Source organism: Falco punctatus, assembly GCF_963210335.1.
Source record: "Falco punctatus genome assembly, chromosome: 18".
Taxonomy (NCBI): Eukaryota; Metazoa; Chordata; class Aves; order Falconiformes; family Falconidae; genus Falco; species Falco punctatus.
Window position 1 is genome coordinate 3,748,750 of NC_137598.1, and position 16,814 is coordinate 3,765,563.

The 16,814-nt window shown below is 58.4% G+C and overlaps 1 protein-coding gene across 2 annotated transcripts in view; it reads left to right on the top strand.

The window, feature by feature from the left end:
* The window catches only part of ANKRD52 (ankyrin repeat domain 52), a 31,000-nt gene that overhangs the window by 3,938 nt on the left and 10,248 nt on the right, over positions 1 to 16,814 (top strand). For both annotated transcript variants that reach the window (XR_013924324.1, XM_080368499.1), the window contains exons 2-27: positions 363 to 446; positions 2,895 to 2,973; positions 4,237 to 4,307; positions 6,048 to 6,248; positions 6,392 to 6,479; positions 6,636 to 6,778; positions 6,948 to 7,160; positions 7,265 to 7,343; positions 7,945 to 8,059; positions 8,148 to 8,230; positions 8,320 to 8,437; positions 9,356 to 9,424; positions 9,736 to 9,876; positions 10,075 to 10,152; positions 10,469 to 10,580; positions 11,246 to 11,317; positions 12,112 to 12,313; positions 12,731 to 12,818; positions 12,943 to 13,060; positions 13,306 to 13,525; positions 14,165 to 14,252; positions 15,093 to 15,176; positions 15,374 to 15,519; positions 15,723 to 15,805; positions 16,287 to 16,369; positions 16,557 to 16,648. Coding sequence is in view for 1 of the 2 variants with exons in the window: in XM_080368499.1 (XP_080224625.1) it covers positions 363 to 446; positions 2,895 to 2,973; positions 4,237 to 4,307; positions 6,048 to 6,248; positions 6,392 to 6,479; positions 6,636 to 6,778; positions 6,948 to 7,160; positions 7,265 to 7,343; positions 7,945 to 8,059; positions 8,148 to 8,230; positions 8,320 to 8,437; positions 9,356 to 9,424; positions 9,736 to 9,876; positions 10,075 to 10,152; positions 10,469 to 10,580; positions 11,246 to 11,317; positions 12,112 to 12,313; positions 12,731 to 12,818; positions 12,943 to 13,060; positions 13,306 to 13,525; positions 14,165 to 14,252; positions 15,093 to 15,176; positions 15,374 to 15,519; positions 15,723 to 15,805; positions 16,287 to 16,369; positions 16,557 to 16,648 (2,950 nt within the window). In the remaining variant the exon portion in view is untranslated. The remainder of the gene's footprint in view (positions 1 to 362; positions 447 to 2,894; positions 2,974 to 4,236; positions 4,308 to 6,047; positions 6,249 to 6,391; positions 6,480 to 6,635; positions 6,779 to 6,947; positions 7,161 to 7,264; positions 7,344 to 7,944; positions 8,060 to 8,147; positions 8,231 to 8,319; positions 8,438 to 9,355; positions 9,425 to 9,735; positions 9,877 to 10,074; positions 10,153 to 10,468; positions 10,581 to 11,245; positions 11,318 to 12,111; positions 12,314 to 12,730; positions 12,819 to 12,942; positions 13,061 to 13,305; positions 13,526 to 14,164; positions 14,253 to 15,092; positions 15,177 to 15,373; positions 15,520 to 15,722; positions 15,806 to 16,286; positions 16,370 to 16,556; positions 16,649 to 16,814) is intronic.

Here is a 16,814-nt window from a genome sequence, read left to right on the forward strand (position 1 = left end):
GCACGCTGCTGGGGGATCTGCAGGTGGGCTGCCGGGGCCGTGGTCAGCGCTGCTCCCTGGATTCAGGAAGTGGGGAGGCTTTTCCAGTGATTCCTTGGCCTGTTCACCAACAAACAACTGAGAAAAGTACCTTTGCTGGCTTGAAAATTACTCCCTGGTGCTGGCTGAGCCACAACCGTGAGGAAGCTGCTGGTGGGCCGGGCTCTGGCAGCAGCAGGCGCAGGGGGCTTGTTTGTGGAGCAAGGTCCTGGCTGAATCAGGCCGGTGTAAAGTCTCTGACACGCGGTAGCACTGCTGGTTCTCCTCCCTCTCTTGTCCTCCATGTGGTGCCACCTTCATGACTTGCTTCTTTTCCTTTGTAGCCTCCTCTGGTCCAAGCCATCTTCAACCGCGATGTAGAGGAGGTGCGGTCGTTGCTGAATCAGAAGGAGAACATTAATGTATTGGTGAGTGCTGCCCGGCCGTGCTCGCTCCCCTTCCTTCACCCACCTCTCCCCGTTCCCTTGCCTGCGGTGCGGTTCTTTAGCAGCGGGGAAGAGGGGAGGGCAGAGGCTCAAGCAGGTGAGATGTGCGTGAGGGTCTTTTTTGGTGAGGATGGTCAGAAGTAGAGTTTTGAAACAAAAGATTGCTGGATTCTGCTCCTGGCACAGCTGCCATTTGCTGCTCAGCTTTGTCCTGTTGCCTCAATCTTGCCATCTGTAAAATGGGGCACGTAGAAGACCAGGACTCCCACCCCTCCCCAGGAGACGGTGAGAGCCTCCTGAAGCTCTGGGCTGTGCAGAGCATCACTGAGAGGCTGTGGGGGTGTGTGGGAGGACTTTTCACAGAGGCTTAGCTTAGCTGCCTTGCCAGTTTACCTTTTTCTCCTTTGGGATGGCAACCCAAAATAGTTTGGTGTGAACGCAGCAGGTCTGGCTTGAGATAAGGTTGTTCCCCAGAGGTGAAGGAGGATTTGAGCTGCTCAGCAAAGCTGAGTTCACCTCACGAGTGTTAGGAGGGGTTTCCACTGCGCTCATCTTCAGCCTGACGGCAAAGGGTGGGTTTGATGCTTCTTCCAGAGCGGGCGGGGAGGCCGGGAGAGGCGGCTGCCATTTGGACACATCCCTCTGGGTCCCACGAGCGGCCAGGCTGGCTCCTGGGGGAGCAGCCCTCGGTAGCCCCAGTCTGGTGGTGACGAGCGTGGTCTGTCCTCATTGTGGAGCGTGGGGACCAGGCTCCAGCAAGGGAAGGGGTGAAACCTGCCCGTGAGCGTTCCCGTCTGCCTTGTCAGCGTGCCTTCCCTTGATCTGCCTTATGAGCTTCCCGCTAACACATCAGCGGCAGATGTGCAGATAAGAAACACAGCCTGCTGTGACGCAGGCTGGCGCGTTGGTCGGCGCTGCCTGCACCAGCCCAGGTCTGCCTGACATGGTGGCACAGTTGGACTGGTGCCGGGTCAACAGTTTCTGTGCTCTCAGCCCAAAACCTGGGCTAAGTTCTGAGCCCTAGGCAAGAGCAGCCTGTTCTGGTTCAGCGTCTCTGAGCTGTGGCGTGAACCGGGGCCTCTGCTCCGTGCTGCTCCCAGCTGTGCTGCAGGCAGCTGCTGGCTTTTTGGCATGCTCCTGTGTGTTTCGCTGAGCGCTTGGTCAGGGAGCTCGCCTGACCCAACCTGCCGAGCTGGGGCCGCTGTGCACCCCGATCCTCATGGTTTTAAACCCTGAGGTCAAGGGCAGGCACGGCGGACGCTGGCCAGCATCCCGGGAAGGTGAGGGCGTCCCTGTGCTGGTGCCCGTGTGCCAGGAGGACTAATGATTCGATCGTATCTTAGCTTATTACACAGAGAGCGCGTGGGGATTTTTTTTTTTTTCCATGACTGGTTCAGTTGGGGACCCGGCACCTCTTCGTCCTCTCTTGTCGGGAGAGAGGGTTGGGATTGTTTTGCTGAGCTCTCGCACAGCTGCTGAAGGAATAAAACCACAATTGTTAACACTTAATTTCCTTTCTGTGTGCAGGTTTAGAAATGTTGTTGCTTGTTCAGTGACCTGCCAGCTGGGTTTCACTTTCACATCCTCCCGCCTGGTTGTGCCAGCACAAGTTGTTACCAAAAAAAAAATGAAACCACCACCATTTTCCAAACAGTTTTTAACTTAATGAAAAGCAATTACATTCCCCCCCCCCCCCTCCCCCAAAACACAAAATCTGGGGCTTGAAACGAGCACAGCTCGTCTGGCTTTCTACATGTTTGCTTCCTGGCTTTAGTATGTGGCGTGTTCCCCAAGGAGGGCCTGAACCAAATGCCTGAAGCAGAGGTTACCCAGGGCCCAGCCCTGAGTAAACAGAAGTGAAAGGTATTTTTTTCTTTGGCTAATCCAATCTAAGATCAGAGAGGGGCTTCTGCACCTTCCTGGCCTTCGGCAGCTGGCAGGTCTGAGTCTGGTTTCGGAGCTGTCTGTAATTCTGAGTGGTTTTTATTGTTGGCCAAAAGGATAAAAGTGTGTGGAACGGGACAGCCTGTGCGCTGTCAAGAGCACAGCCAGGCTTTCTTCTCCGGTGGCAGAATGCTTTGTAGACGCTCATTAAGTCCAGGAGCACCGGAGCCAGGTCGCGTTGGTCTCTGGGGAGTCAGTGCGGGGGTGGAACGAGCGGCTGGAGCTCTCACAGCATCCCTGTCTCATGGCCCCGGTACCCTCTGCTCTGGCCCCCCGGTGCACCCCAGCACCCGTGGAGCTCCCAAAGGGCTGCGCACCCCTGCAGCGCCCCAGGATGGTGCTGGGTTTAAGCGGTTTTCCCCTTGTCCTACGTCCCGAGGTGCTTGACGTGCTTACAGGAGGTGTTGGGGCAGACTGGAGCGGAGGAGGGATTCCGCCTGCCCTCGAAGCTCACGGACGCTTTTTGTTTCTTACATCCCTGCTTAGGACCAAGAAAGACGAACGCCGCTGCATGCTGCTGCCTACATAGGAGATGTTGGAATCCTCGAGCTCCTAATACTGTCAGGTAAGGGCCAAGGCTCAGGGTGCTTGGCTCGACTGCTGGTGCTGCCTTTAGGGCGTCTTTCTGATCTCTGCTGGCCTTAGGGGCGCCGAGCAATAGGCTTTGGTCACCCTCCAAGCAACCGTGTGTTCATGCTTAAGCCTGTGGGGTTGCAGCCAGGGGAAGATTAGGAAATGTTGCCATAATCCTAAGAGGTTTGTTCAGGCAGAGAAGCGTCTTGGAACTGAAATAGCAGAGGTGGAAACCAAGCCAGGAGGGGGATGTGTGCAAGGTGTCCAGTGGTAGGAGGAGATACTGGAGGAGGGTGCTGTGGGAATGCGTGCCTCGGCGATGCCTTGAATGGCAGAATGCTCCAGGGAGTAGAGTTTCACTTGCTCCTGGAGAGGGCTCTGCTAAAAACCGGGGGATTTTGCTCAGTTTTGGCTTGTGTTACTTGGCGTAAAGCTGCCCTTCGTTTCCCTCTGGAGATGCTCAGCCCTGTGTTTGGGTCCTGTGTCCGTGTGGTGCAGACAGGGGAGTCTTCTTGTCTGCTGTTCACCAGTGCAGTGCCTCGGGGCACTGTGGGCTTCGCAGCTGCTTGCTGGTGGTGTGGGGGAACCCTGAGGCTGGCGTGATCTTACGTGACCCTGACAAGGAGAGACTTGGGGGAAATCCTTTGCTGAGGGCTTGTCAAACAGGACTGGGGATGTTCAGCGCTGTCTGCAGAGCATGGGATGCCCTTACGTGCCCTGTGTTGATTTTTTTTTCATGCCTGGGTGTTGAGCTCTCAGCAGCAAAGAAAGGCAGGGGCTTCAGGGGTTGTGGGACCTCAGTGCCACACTGGTGCTGGGGTGGTCATGTCTTTCCTTTCTAATATGGAGATGCAGCCCACAGTGACCACAGCTCCCAACGTTAAATGCTCTGGGTTTTTTGTCTCAGGTGGCCTTGTGTCGAAGCAAGGAGCAGAACTGCTTGCCGGGTCTCTGTTGTGGTTTTTTTTGGCTCGGTGGGGAAGCTGGCACTCGGGGAGACACATTCTCTTCACTCTGTACCTTGCCGTGTCCTTTGCAGTGCACCAGCACAGTCTCCCAAGGGAGAGCTTGTTCCTCTTGCACTTCCCAGGGTCTGTCCCACCGAAAGCTCCGCGCAGGGTCCTCTCTCGCAGCAGAACCAACACTTGCCCGCCGGGTGCCTCAGAGGTGGCTGCAGAGCTGCCCTGGGGCTCTGGAGCAGGGGCGGCCAGTCACCTCTCTGCCCCCTGTGTCCCCTCCTTGTGTTCCTCCTCAGGTGCTAATGTTAACGCAAAGGACACTGTTTGGCTCACCCCGTTACACCGCGCTGCGGCTTCTCGTAACGAGGTAGGTTCCCGCTGAAGTGCCCTCTGGCTCCGTCTGCTCCTTGCATGGGGGTGGTGGGTGCCAATGGGAGGAGGGGACCGTGCTGCTTCTCTTTTCCTTCGTGCCTGGTTTTGGCTGAGATGGGTGGTCTCGTTAGAGTGGAGAGGGAATGAATGTGTAATTCAGAGGCTGAATATGAGAGCTGGAAAAAAAAATCCCCTTGGTTCCTTTCCCTCCATCCTTCAGGAATTAGCACGTGGGTTTTCCCCACAGCATCCTCCTCCCCGCCTTTCCCCCTTCTCCAGGGCTTCGTCTAATCCAGGTTTACATTTCTTTGAGGGATGGTGGGGCTCTCACGCTTTCTCTCGGGAGCCAGTTCCGACAGATCTGGTTGGAAAGATTTCCTGACGTTTAGCTTTTGTGGGCTTAACTTCATCCCACTTCACTTTGTCCTGTTTTGAGTTGCCGGAGAGCAAGAAACTCTGTGGTCACGTTGGTTGGAGCCAGGGGATCTGAAGCCCTGACTCTGACATGCAGGGCAAGTTACCACACATCGGCGGGTTGCGTGAATTCTCTTAATCAGCAGCAGACACGGGATGAAACACATTAGTGTAAACCCCTACTGAAGGCATTCGCTGCGAACATGTGTGGACGGTTACTGTGGGTCGCTAAAATACGGGGAGCTCAGCGAGTCGAGACTGTGTTGCTGTCAGGTCTGAAGCGCTGCTTGTCTTGTGAATTGGAAAACGCTCCTTTGCTTCTCTGCCTCAGCTCAGATGTGCTGGAGAGTCCCCTCCCTCATTCTGTTCTTCCCCAGGGTGCTTGGCACGGGGCTGTGCCAGTGCCCTGCGTGCCTAGCTCCTGAGAGGAGCCTTCCCGAAACGCCTCTGCACTTCACGGCTTTTCCTGCCCGGAGCCTGCTCTCTAGAATTGTTGGGTTTACGTACTGGCTGGCTGTTTCACGTGCTTCCCCCAGCCAGGAGGGGTATCAGCTAGCCCCGGGAGAAAAGAGCGGAGCAGTGAGCCGTGGGGCTGGGGTCGCTGGGAAGCGCTGCCCCGATGCTGCGTGGAAGTGGGCAGCCTGTAAACCGTAGGGAGGAAAAGGGGGGGTTGCGGCAAACAGCTTCTACCAGCAAAAGGGGGAAATAATTCTCAAATATAGGTCAGTGGGTCACATTTGTCATCCCCCGGGCACTTTGCACCTCGTGAGTCATGAGAACACTCACTCCGAGTTAAATCCCGTGGCTCGGAGGTATTTCTCCCGTGCCGGTACCCCCGTGCAGCCGCGTTTCACAGTTGTTCTCGGGTGGGATGAGCCCGGCTTATTCTAGTCCCACGCACCAAACTCCAGCCTGGAAAGAGCTGGAGCAGCCCAGGTGAAGGCTGGAGGATTGGTGTAGGGAAGATTCCTTCTCCCTGCTCCTTCTTAGAGCCTCTCTCACTGTCTATACCTCTCTCACCCTTTCTCTGTGGTAACTGCTGAAACACAGCCATGAGGTGGGGTTCGCTGGGGAGGTGAAAGCGAGTGAGTCCTTCCCTTTGACGCAGTGGGAGCAGCGATGCTTGTGAGCGTGCGGAGCAGGTTCAGCGCCGCAAGGGCTGCCCTGGCTCTCGGGGCTGTGGGCTGGGGTGGATCTGGGCAGCTCCATGCAGTGCTGAAAGCATGAGGTGGCCTGAGATGCAGCTTTCCCCACCTGGCTGGAGGGCTTCTGCGTGCTCCAGCGGCTGGGTTAGAGCTCTGCTTCCTTCTGCTCCTGCTAGAAGGCACTTCACCTCCTCCTGAAGCACTCGGCAGATGTCAATGCCCGTGACAAGTATTGGCAAACGCCTCTGCACGTCGCTGCTGCCAACCGGGCCACCAAATGTGTGGAGGCCATCATCCCCCTGCTGAGCACTGTCAATGTCGCGGACCGCACGGGCCGCACGGCGCTGCACCATGCCGTGCACAGCGGTCACCTCGAGGTAGGCCAGGCAGGTTCGGGCGCAGGGGGTCCCGTGCGCGTCCACCTTCCTGGGTCCGGGCTTCGCAGGTGGCGAAGGCGCCTCTGCCCGCACAAGCGGGGGAGGGATGGCAGCCTTGCCTCTCACCGCTTCTCCCTGCCTAGATGGTGAACCTGCTGTTGAACAAAGGGGCCAGCCTGAGTACTTGCGACAAGAAGGACCGCCAGCCCATCCACTGGGCAGCTTTCCTGGGTAGGTTTTCCCCACGGGCATCGGTCCAGTTTCTTCTCCCACGTTGCTTGTTGCCTATGGATTCACCTTGCAGGGTGGTGGGGCTCCCCAGAGGCCGCTGTGCCCAGGTCTCCATTTCCGGGGGTCCCCTGGCTGTTACCGCTGTCTCCCGGACAGGGCATTTGGAAGTTCTGAAGCTGCTGGTGGCCCGGGGAGCTGATGTGATGTGTAAGGACAAGAAGGGCTACACCCTGCTGCACACTGCAGCAGCCAGCGGCCAGATCGAAGTTGTGCGTCACCTGCTGAGGCTGGGAGTCGAGGTAAAGACCCCCACGGCTGCGCACGGGGTGGGCTCGGGCACGGGCCAGTCTGGAGACCGGGGTAGGAGAGAGCGCTGGGTAGTGGCAGGAGCCTTGGCTGGTTCTTGGCTGCCTTTTTGTTTTCTTCTTCCTGAATCCCCACATCTGCTGGGGTTTGTTGCTTCCACAGATCGATGAACCAAATTCCTTCGGTAACACTGCACTTCACATTGCCTGTTACATGGGCCAAGATGCCGTGGCCAACGAGCTGGTCAATTACGGCGCCAATGTCAATCAGCCTAACGAGAAGGGCTTCACCCCTCTGCACTTTGCTGCCGTCTCCACCAATGGGGCCCTGTGCCTAGAGCTCCTCGTGAACAACGGGGCCGATGTCAACTTTCAGGTCTGGCAGCTTTGGGATGGGGGGAGCGAGGATCTGCTGCCCCAGGCAAGGGCTCGGGGAGGGTGGTAGGAAGCCTGATGCGATGTCGCTTCTGCTCTCTGCAGAGTAAGGAAGGGAAGAGCCCTTTGCACATGGCTGCCATTCATGGACGGTTCACGCGTTCACAGATCCTCATTCAGAACGGTGAGTGGCTTCTTCCTCCGGCCCTGCCTTATCCCAGCCGCTTCCTTGTGCTTCTGAGCACCTGCCTCCAGGACCAACTCGCGTGTTTGCTCAGGGAGGGGTTTAAGAGCTCTACAATTATCACTCAAATCCACTCTGGTCCCTTGGGGCTGTTGCCGGTGGCCCTGGGTGGCTTGGGGGTGGCAGGGAGTGTGCGTACCCTCAAGGGCAGTGAGGTGTAGACCAAGAGACTGACATTCCAGCCAGGTCAGAGCAGCTGTGGCCAGAGAACATTCCCACTGCCGTGTCCGACCTGAAAGACAATATTCTTGTAAGAGGGCTGTAGGCTTGGCAGACACGCCGGGGGTTCAGCCAGAGACCTCCGTGGCTGAAAGCATCCCCTGCTGGGGGAAGGGGGAGAGATGTAATGCCCCAGGCTTGCAGGACACAAGTGGGATCTCAGCTCAGAGAGCAGTGTACAGTTCTCCTTCTGCACGATGCTGAATGGACTTGAGCTGTCGGCTGTGTCCCCGAGATGGGGGTGAAGCCCTGGGAACAGCCTGGGCTGCTTGGGATAGAACCCAGAGACCCGCTGACAAAGCGCTCGGCTTTTCCTTTCTAGGCAGTGAGATTGACTGTGCTGACAAATACGGCAATACCCCCCTCCACGTTGCTGCTAGATATGGCCACGAGCTGCTAATTAGTACTTTGATGACGAATGGTGCTGACACTGCAAGGTAAGGAAGGGCTCATCCTCTCTTTCCCTGCCCTGGGCTGGAGGATGCAGAAATGATCCATCCTGACTCCCTTGTCTTCTCCTGGCAGGCGTGGGATCCACGACATGTTCCCTCTGCACTTAGCTGTTCTCTTTGGATTTTCAGACTGTTGTCGTAAGCTACTTTCCTCAGGTGAGTGGCTGTAGCCGCCCCTCCTGCAGTGGGGGCAGTCGGGTGACCCCCGGGCTTGCCCCTGACTCCCTGCCCCTCCTGCCACCCAGGTCAGTTGTACAGTATCGTCTCCTCGCTGAGCAATGAGCACGTGCTGTCTGCAGGCTTCGATATCAACACGCCTGACAACCTCGGGAGGACTTGCCTCCACGCTGCTGCTTCTGGAGGGTGAGCCGTGCACGGGGCGCTGGTCCCACTCTGCGTGCAGGAAGCCCCCAGCCCAAACCGCAACCCTTCTCTCCGTGTGTGAGCTACAGCACAGGCAGTCTTTTGGTCAGGATTGGGAGCTGGACCCTTGGGTGCTGTTCCTGGTTCTGAGAGAGAGCAGAGACCTGTGTTTAGAGCAGGAATGAAAATGGAAACCTTTTTGGCCCTGTTCTGCCGCTGACCGTGTGACTCATCCCGGTTGCTCCCTCCTTGGCTGTTCACCCTTCTTTAAAGAGGGGCTAAAATGCTTCCTTGGCTGGGGCTTCGTTCGGGGCTCAGGAGCTGGTGCCTGGAAGCAGCAGGGATTTAGCTGGCCCTGTGAATGCCTCGTATTGTTTGTTTCATTTCATGTGGGGCATTGAGAGTGAACACGGCTGCAGCAGTCCAGCAGAGGTGCTGCGTCCCGTGGAGGACCTCATTTCTGTTATACTGGTGTGATGCTTGAGAGGTGTCCTTCGGCATCGCAGCGCTGTTACCCTGCCTGAGCAGGAGGCAGAAATCCTAGAATTTTTTTTTTTTTTTTTTTTTTTTTTTTTGTAGCAGCAAATCCAGTGCGTCAGCTGCACTAGTGCCGTGGCGAATGTCTCTCTGTAATTGCCTGGTTGTTTGAGAGCTCCGCGTAGTGCAGGGTAGCGCTGGTGAGGCAGGAAGCTTGAAGGGTTATTTCACGGGAGAGCAGGGAAGAGCTTTGTGTGCGCAGCGTCCCGCCGTGGCTGTGGCTCTTATGCTGCCCGGTGGTGACAAACTGAGTCGAGTTCCGGCAATGTCCGGGCTGCGCAGGTGAGAAGCATAGCTGTCTTGTCTGCAGCTAGGAGGAGTTTGCATTCCTGCTGTTGTCTCTTCTGATCTGTGTCTAACTCATCTCCCTACCTCCTGTAGGAATGTTGAATGTCTTAATTTGCTGTTGAGCAGCGGTGCTGACTTGAGGAGGAGAGATAAATTCGGAAGGTAGGTGGGCTGCGGGCTTTGCAAGGGAGCAAGGGTGATTTCCTCCAGCCCTAAACCAGCCGGAGCGCGCTGAGCCTGGTTTGGTTTGGGCCATTCCTAAGACCTTTCTGCATTTGGTGTCTCAAGCTGCTTCCTTCACCCCCTTTCACCCCAAGGGGTCCAGCTCTGGCTCTTCAGAAACCCAAACCCTTGAGCCAGAGCCGGGGGTGGGGGGGTGGCTGGTTCCCTCCGTCCTGCCTTGCTGCCAGGCGAGTTTCCGTGCCCGCGACGGGCGGCACGGCTCAGCTTCCTTCTCCTTTCCCCCTTCCCAGGACTCCACTGCACTACGCAGCTGCCAACGGCAGCTATCAGTGTACGGTGACGCTGGTCACAGCAGGAGCCAGTATTAACGAGGCTGACTGTAAAGGCTGTACCCCCTTACACTATGCTGCTGCTTCGGACACGTACAGGAGGTGAGTGTCTCGGTGGCGCGCGCTCCTTGCGGCTGGGGCTGGAGACCATGGCACACTGCTGGGCTCTGCTGTTCCCCGGCCAACCCACCCCCCGCCCCCGCAGCTGGTGCTCAGCGGTTCCTGAAGAGGGGAGCGCTTTTGAGGAGCGTGGTAGGAGAAGGGTAATCAGCAAACTGATGCGGGTCTCTGACCTTTCAGAGCAGAGACTCATTCAGGAAACAGCCATGACACTGATGAGGAGCCACTGAAGGAGTCCAGGCTGAAGGAGGCGTTCTTGTGAGTCCGCGCTGCAGCCCCGTCTGGCAGTTGTTTGTTGTTTATCCCTTCCCCAGCCCCCCGCATGCACTCGCTAGAAATACCTGGCTGCTGCTTACGCTGAACTGAGCGGTGATGCCTTGGAGGAAACATCTGCTGATTCGATTCCGGAGGCAAACCTGGCTGTCGCTTCCTGGCCCTTGCTGCCAGTGGGCTTTGCATGCGCTTGGTGTCTTGAGGGGATTAGCCCAGCATCTGCTCTGAGATAAATCGGGGGTGGGGGGTGTCCCTGCAAAGCTCTGCCTCTGCAATATCCCCTTTCTCTTGCTCGTTGCAGTTGTTTAGAGTTCTTGCTGGATAATGGTGCTGACCCATCCCTCCGGGACAAGCAGGGATATACCGCTGTCCACTATGCAGCTGCGTATGGCAACAGGCAGAACCTTGAACTGGTGAGTGAGCTGGAGAAACAGCTGGAGAAACCCCTCCGTGCTGGTAGGGGAAGGGGGGAAGCCCCCCCTAAAGGAACGTCTCAAACCTTACGGTGTCCAGGTCTGGCTAAAGGACTGTGCGTGTTGTAGGCACTGCAGTGTCAGGGTTTGTCCAGGAGGAAGGGAGATGGGTTTGATGAAAAAGCACGGGGATTCCTGGGGAGCCGTTGTGCTGGGAATACCACGGAGGAAAGACCTGTGCCTGAGCGAGATGTCTGAGAGGAAGGAGCTGTTGCCTGGCACAGGAGGACGTATGGATGTCTTGTGTAAACCCCTGGCAACAGAGCAAGGTTTGGATTTTAAAAGGAAGCCTGGAGACCTGTGCCAGGGAAGAGCTCTTGCAGTACAGAAGATGCCTTGCAACCCTGTCTGCAATGCCTGCGCTGTTACAGGGCCAGCTTGCAGCAGTGTGCGCATCGTGTGAGTAGGGAGGGGGCTTCAGGACAGAAGGGACCTGATGTGACTGTCTACGCAGGGCCCAAAGCCAGGTTAAGGAAGGTCCCATCCTGAAATTCAGATTGTTCTGAAGCAGACGGGCAGGTTTTCTAACGCCGCTGGTGGACAGGGTGTCTGTCAAAGCCTCCGTGAGTCCAGGGTCAGTTACGGTTTTGTTGTTGCTGTTGCAGCTCCTGGAAATGTCTTTTAACTGCCTGGAGGATGTGGAAAGCACCATTCCAGTCAGCCCTTTGCACTTAGCTGTAAGTACGGCTGGCCCAACCCGAGGGTTGCGGAGGGCGCTTGGCTCCCTGCAGGCTTCATGCTGTGTCCTGGAGAGGTGCCCGCTCCTGGACAGCGTGGGCTGGGTCCCGGCAGCTGTTGGTGCTGAGCAGGGCAGAGGAGGAAGGCACCGGTGTCTGGGGAGCAGCTTTCCCCACGGGCTGATGGTCAAAGTCCCTTTGATTTGTGTGTTAAACTCCTTGCTCTTCCCAGAGCTTTCTGTTTGCTGCTATTTGGAGCCATCTCCCTTGTCTGAGCGTGGGCAGGGGTGGGGAGTGGGCGAGGGCTTTGCGTGGGACCTGAGTGCCAACGAGAGGCGATGGCCGGGCACGAGCCCCTCCGGCTGGAGGGACCCAGGGGGCAGGAATTGTCCTGGGAGGGGGGGCTTCTGGGACCCAGGGGGCAGGAATTGTGCCAGGAGGGGGGCTTCTGGGACCCAGGGGGCAGGAATTGTGCCGGGAGGGGGGGCTTCTGGGACCCAGGGGGCAGGAATTGTGCCGGGAGGGGGGGCTTCTGGGACCCAGGGGGCAGGAATTGTGTCGGGAGGGGGGGCTTCTGGGACCCAGGGGGCAGGAATTTTGCCGGGAGGGGGGGCTTCTGGGACCCAGGGGGCAGGAATTGTGCCGGGAGGGGGGGCTTCTGGGACCCAGGGGGCAGGAATTGTGCCGGGAGGGGGGGCTTCTGGGACCCAGGGGGCAGGAATTGTGCCGGGAGGGGGGGCTTCTGCATGCAGCCTCTCCAGGCACCGCTTTAACGGGGTCTGCTTTGTCCTCAGGCCTATAATGGTCACTGTGAAGCCCTAAAGACACTTGCTGAAACCCTCGTGAACCTCGACGTGCGGGACCACAAGGGGCGGACGGCGCTGTACCTCGCCACGGAGAGAGGCTCCACGGAGTGCGTGGAGGTGCTCACCAGCCACGGTGCGTCCGCTTTGGTGAAAGAGAGGAAGAGGAAGTGGACCCCTCTCCATGCTGCAGGTGACGGAGGGCAGACGGGGCTGGGGGTGGCGTTTCCAGAGCCCTTCCAGCCGCTGGTGCCACCGCTGCCAAGGACACCCCCTCGCCTGGCTGCTGGTCAGGAGGAGGGAAGGGGCTGTGGTTTAGGATGATGCTTAAGAGGCAGGATGGTGCCAGCAGAAGCGGAGGGTCCAAGTGGCTCAGCAGCGGGTGGGAGAGAAGGTGCCAGCAGCTTCTGCACACACACGTGCCTTCCGCTCAGCCGGTGCACGTGCTCGTCAGCCCTGCAGCTTAGCAACCTCCTAACGAATTCGCTCAGCCACGTGTGCCTGGCTGCTGGCCACGAGCCCCTTCCTTTGCTTTGCGGCAGTGGCTGGAAGGGGGGGGACCCGTCTGTACGTGTGCGTGACTCCTCCTTTCCTCCTGCGTCGTCTCCAGCTGCCAACGGGAACACCGATTCCCTGCACCTCCTGATAGACAGCGGGGAGCGGGCGGACATCACCGACGTCATGGACATCCATGGCCAGTGAGTTTGCCTGGTGGTTTCCCTTGGGATCGGTGTGGCACAGGGTCCGGCCCCTTGCAGGGTGGCTGGGGCAGGGGGGAGGGGGCAGGACCTGAAACCCACTCCCCTCCCTGCTGCCTTTCAGAACCCCGCTGATGCTGGCGATCATGAATGGCCACGTTGACTGTGTCCACCTCTTGCTGGAGAAGGGATCCACAGCTGACGCAGCGGACAAGAGGGGGAGGACCGCCCTGCACCGAGGGGTGAGTGCATCCCTGGGACCAGGGGCCTGGAGCCCTGCAGCGTCTGCTCATCCTCCTGCCTGGAGGCTGCTTGGAGGATAAGTGTGGGGGGGTTCTTTTGTTGCAAGAGTCCTCAGTGAAAGAGCCCGTTTTCCCTTCCTGAGATGCCACATTTGAGAAGGAAGCTGTGGAAGAAGGGGGGTAGCTCTGTTGCTAAGTGACTGGAAGGTGAGCTCTGACCTCCTGGTCCTCCCTCCTGACCACAGGCTGTGACGGGCTGTGAGGACTGCCTGGCTGCCCTGCTGGACCACGATGCCTTCGTTCTGTGTCGGGATTTCAAAGGCCGGACCCCGATCCACTTTGCGTCGGCGTGCGGGCACTTAGAAATCCTGAGGACCCTGCTGCAGGCAGCTCTCTCTACTGACCCTCTGGACTCTGTGGTGGACTACAGCGGTTACTCACCGATGCACTGGGCTTCATACAGTGGTAAGGACCCGGGCTGGGCCCCTGCCCACCTCTGCACGGCTCTGGCTGTTGATGGGGAGGAGGGAGCCAGGAAGAGCCAGGTTATCCCTCTGTCCCCCGCTGCTCTGGGAGTCATCAGCCCAGCAGTGAATACAGACTGATGGAAAGGGATGGCAAAAATCTGGGAGGGAGGGAGGGAGGCAGGGAGTTTTTCTCCCCCTGCCAAGCTCCTTAAAAAAGGAACAAAATATGAAAACAGCTATTCTAGAACAGGTGAGGCTGCTTCCTCCAGGACTGGATTTATAGGATTACTTGGCCGTCACCCTGGCTGCAGGGGGTGATACAGCAACGGGAAGGAATGTCTCGGTGTTTTTCAAAGGGAAGCGAGCAATGTGGCTGTGAAGTCCTTCAGGAGATGGCGTGGAATTAGAAACCTCCTGAAATGCAGCAGCTTTGCTGCCAGAGGGGAAACAAACCCGCTGCCTCTGTGCTGGGGGGTGGGTTTGTGTGGGCACTTGGGTGTCGTGGGCCCTGTGCGACCTCTGGGGCCTCCAGCTCTGGACAGGGGGAGAACCAGAGGGGCCTTCATTCCCTTCTTGCTCTGTCACAGGTGAGGGACCGCAGGCCAGGTACTGTATTTCTGTCCCTCTCTTCTCACAGGGCACGAAGATTGTCTTGAATTGTTACTTGAACACAATCCGTTTGCATACCTAGAAGGAAACCCCTTTACTCCATTGCACTGTGCAGTGTAAGTGGCGCCTGGGACCTGCCCTGGGTTCCTCCCAGCCCCGGTGATGCGGGAGAGGGGACACTCTGCGTGGAGGAGCTTCTAACCCTGCCCTTCTTGCCGAGGGCTCCAGCAGCCCCTCAGGGTGGTACCACCTGCTCATCCCGGCTCCCACGTGGCAGGGAGGTGGTGGCTGGACTGCTGGAGGTCCTGGGGGAGCTGGGAAGCGGCTGTCTCGTTGGCTGCGTGCCGCAAAGCCAGGGCTGTTGGGTACCGGCCTCCCATGCCAGCAGGCCTTTAGCTCGATGGAGCTGCCAAGGGCTGGTGGCTCAGCCCTTGCTGGCCCTCTTGGCTGGCTCATTTCTGCTCATTGGTTGTGGAGCATCTCAGGAAATCTCCTGCCATGAGGCTCTGGTGGGAGAAGGGCTCCGTGTTGTTCCCAGCCGCCTTCCTCAGAGGTGTCTGGGGCAGCGTGAGCGTGATCCCTGGGGTCCCACCGGGCGCGGAGGGGTTTGGGGCTGACCTCGGTCGTTCCTTGGCTCTGCACGCCGGCGGAGGAAGGAGTGTGCTGTCCTCGGCAGCTGTGGGGGGATGAGGAAGGTGGAGGCGTTGCCACCTTCTGCCTGGGGTGGGCTTGGTGCATCCTTGGCACCCCTCGCAGCAGAGGGATGGGCAAGGCTGTTGTCTGGCATGGTGCTGCGTTTCCCTGATGAATGTGGAGAAGGGTAAAGGGGTGTTTTACCCTAAACAACTCCAGCTGCTGTTGGCATCTGAGCCCCAGGAACGCGCTGCTCACTCCCACTGCAGACGTGCTCATGCCGCTTGGTCTTGTTTTAACTTCTCTTCTCATCCTCACCGCAGAATTAACAACCAGGACGGCACTGCTGAAATGCTGGTGGAAGCATTAGGTGCCAAGATTGTTAATAGCAGAGATGCCAAAGGAAGGTGAGTGCAGACTCGTCCCTCTCTTGTCACCCACTCCCTGGTGCCGCTGGGTGGTGGCTGTGACTCCCGCCGTCATCTCCACGTGACTTCCCATGGCACGAAGGGACCCTGACGTCCCCAAACATGCTGTAGGCCTGGGCAGTCTTGCTGGGGTGGGTGCTGTGCCCTCCTCTTCACCAGCTCTCTCGCCTTCCCAGGACACCCCTTCACGCTGCTGCCTTTGCAGACAACATCCACGGTTTACAGCTGCTCCTGCGCCACCAAGCCGAGGTGGACATGACCGACAAGCTGGGGAGGACCCCCCTCATGATGGCTTCTGAGAACGGGCACACTGCAGCAGTCGGTACGCTTTCCCCAGTACGGGGTGTGAGCCTCCCTGTGCCTCCTCCGTCAGCGGGTCCCGTGGGAGCTGGGCTGTTCCCCCTCCTCACGGCACGCTGGGACAGCTGCCCCCACTCCTGTCCCCTCAGCCCGTGGCTGCTGCCCCACGCTGCGCCGGGCTCCGTGCTGCTTCTCAACAGCAGCTGTCTTCCCTCCTCGTTTCAGAGTTCCTGCTGTACCAAGCAAAAGCAAATATAACTGTGCTGGATGTCAACAAGAACACAGCTCTTCACCTGGCCTGCAGCAAGGTAGGGAGATGGCCCCTCGAAGCCGTGCTTGCACTCACCATCACCTTCAGCCTCGGCACCTTAATGAGACGGGTTGTCCACCCACTCCTGCCCCGCCAGAGCAGAGGTGACGGCCCTGGGCTTGCTCTGCCTGCCTGCTTACCTGTCTTGACCTGCGCAGATGCTCCTGAGACAGTTTCGAGCAGCTTGGGTTGTAGCCCAGACCCATCATTTATTTTTCCTGGGGACCCCCCTCTCTGAGCTGGGGGGTGCGGTGGGAGCAGGAGGCTTTGGGCAGTGCATCCGTGCAGAGGAGGGGATGATGGAGGGGACAGCAGCTTGCCTTAGGCCCTGCCAAAGTGGTGAATCGTTGTAAAGGTTGGGTTTAGGGAACGTTTCTGTATCCCAGGGAATCACGTTCCACTCGGAGACAGCACCAGGTCCCCTCCACCGCCCCCACCTTCCTCCTCCTGTGCTATAAACAGTCCGGTCTCCTTTCCAGGGCCATGAAAAGTGTGCCTTGTTGATCCTGGGAGAAACCCAAGACCTTGGCCTTATCAATGCAAGTAACAGTGCTCTGCAGATGTGAGTATTTGGACAGCTGGTGCCAGTGGGGAAAACCAGGGCTTTACTGGGCGGGGGTGATGCGCTGGTGGGTGGTGGGAGCTCTGCGCTTGCTCCCTGCGAGCCCCTTGTTGTAGCCCAAGGTGTTAAAGGGGCTGGGGGGGGGGGCTCGGCTGCCGGGTTCACGCCACCTTTCCCTCCTCCCCAGGCCGCTCCACATCGCAGCTCGGAACGGGCTGGCCTCCGTCGTCCAGGCCCTGCTCAGCAGAGGTGCCACTGTGCTGGCTGTGGATGAAGAAGGTGCGTCTTCCTCGCGGGTACCCCGGGGGGTGGGGTCGGCGTGATGTCCCTGGGGGGCCGGGGGCTGCCTGGGGAAGAAGCGCTCAGCCAGGGTGGAAGGATTTCTGCATCCTCCACAGCTGAGCAGCTTGTGGCGTCGCAGAAACAGCCTGGGCGAGGACGTTAG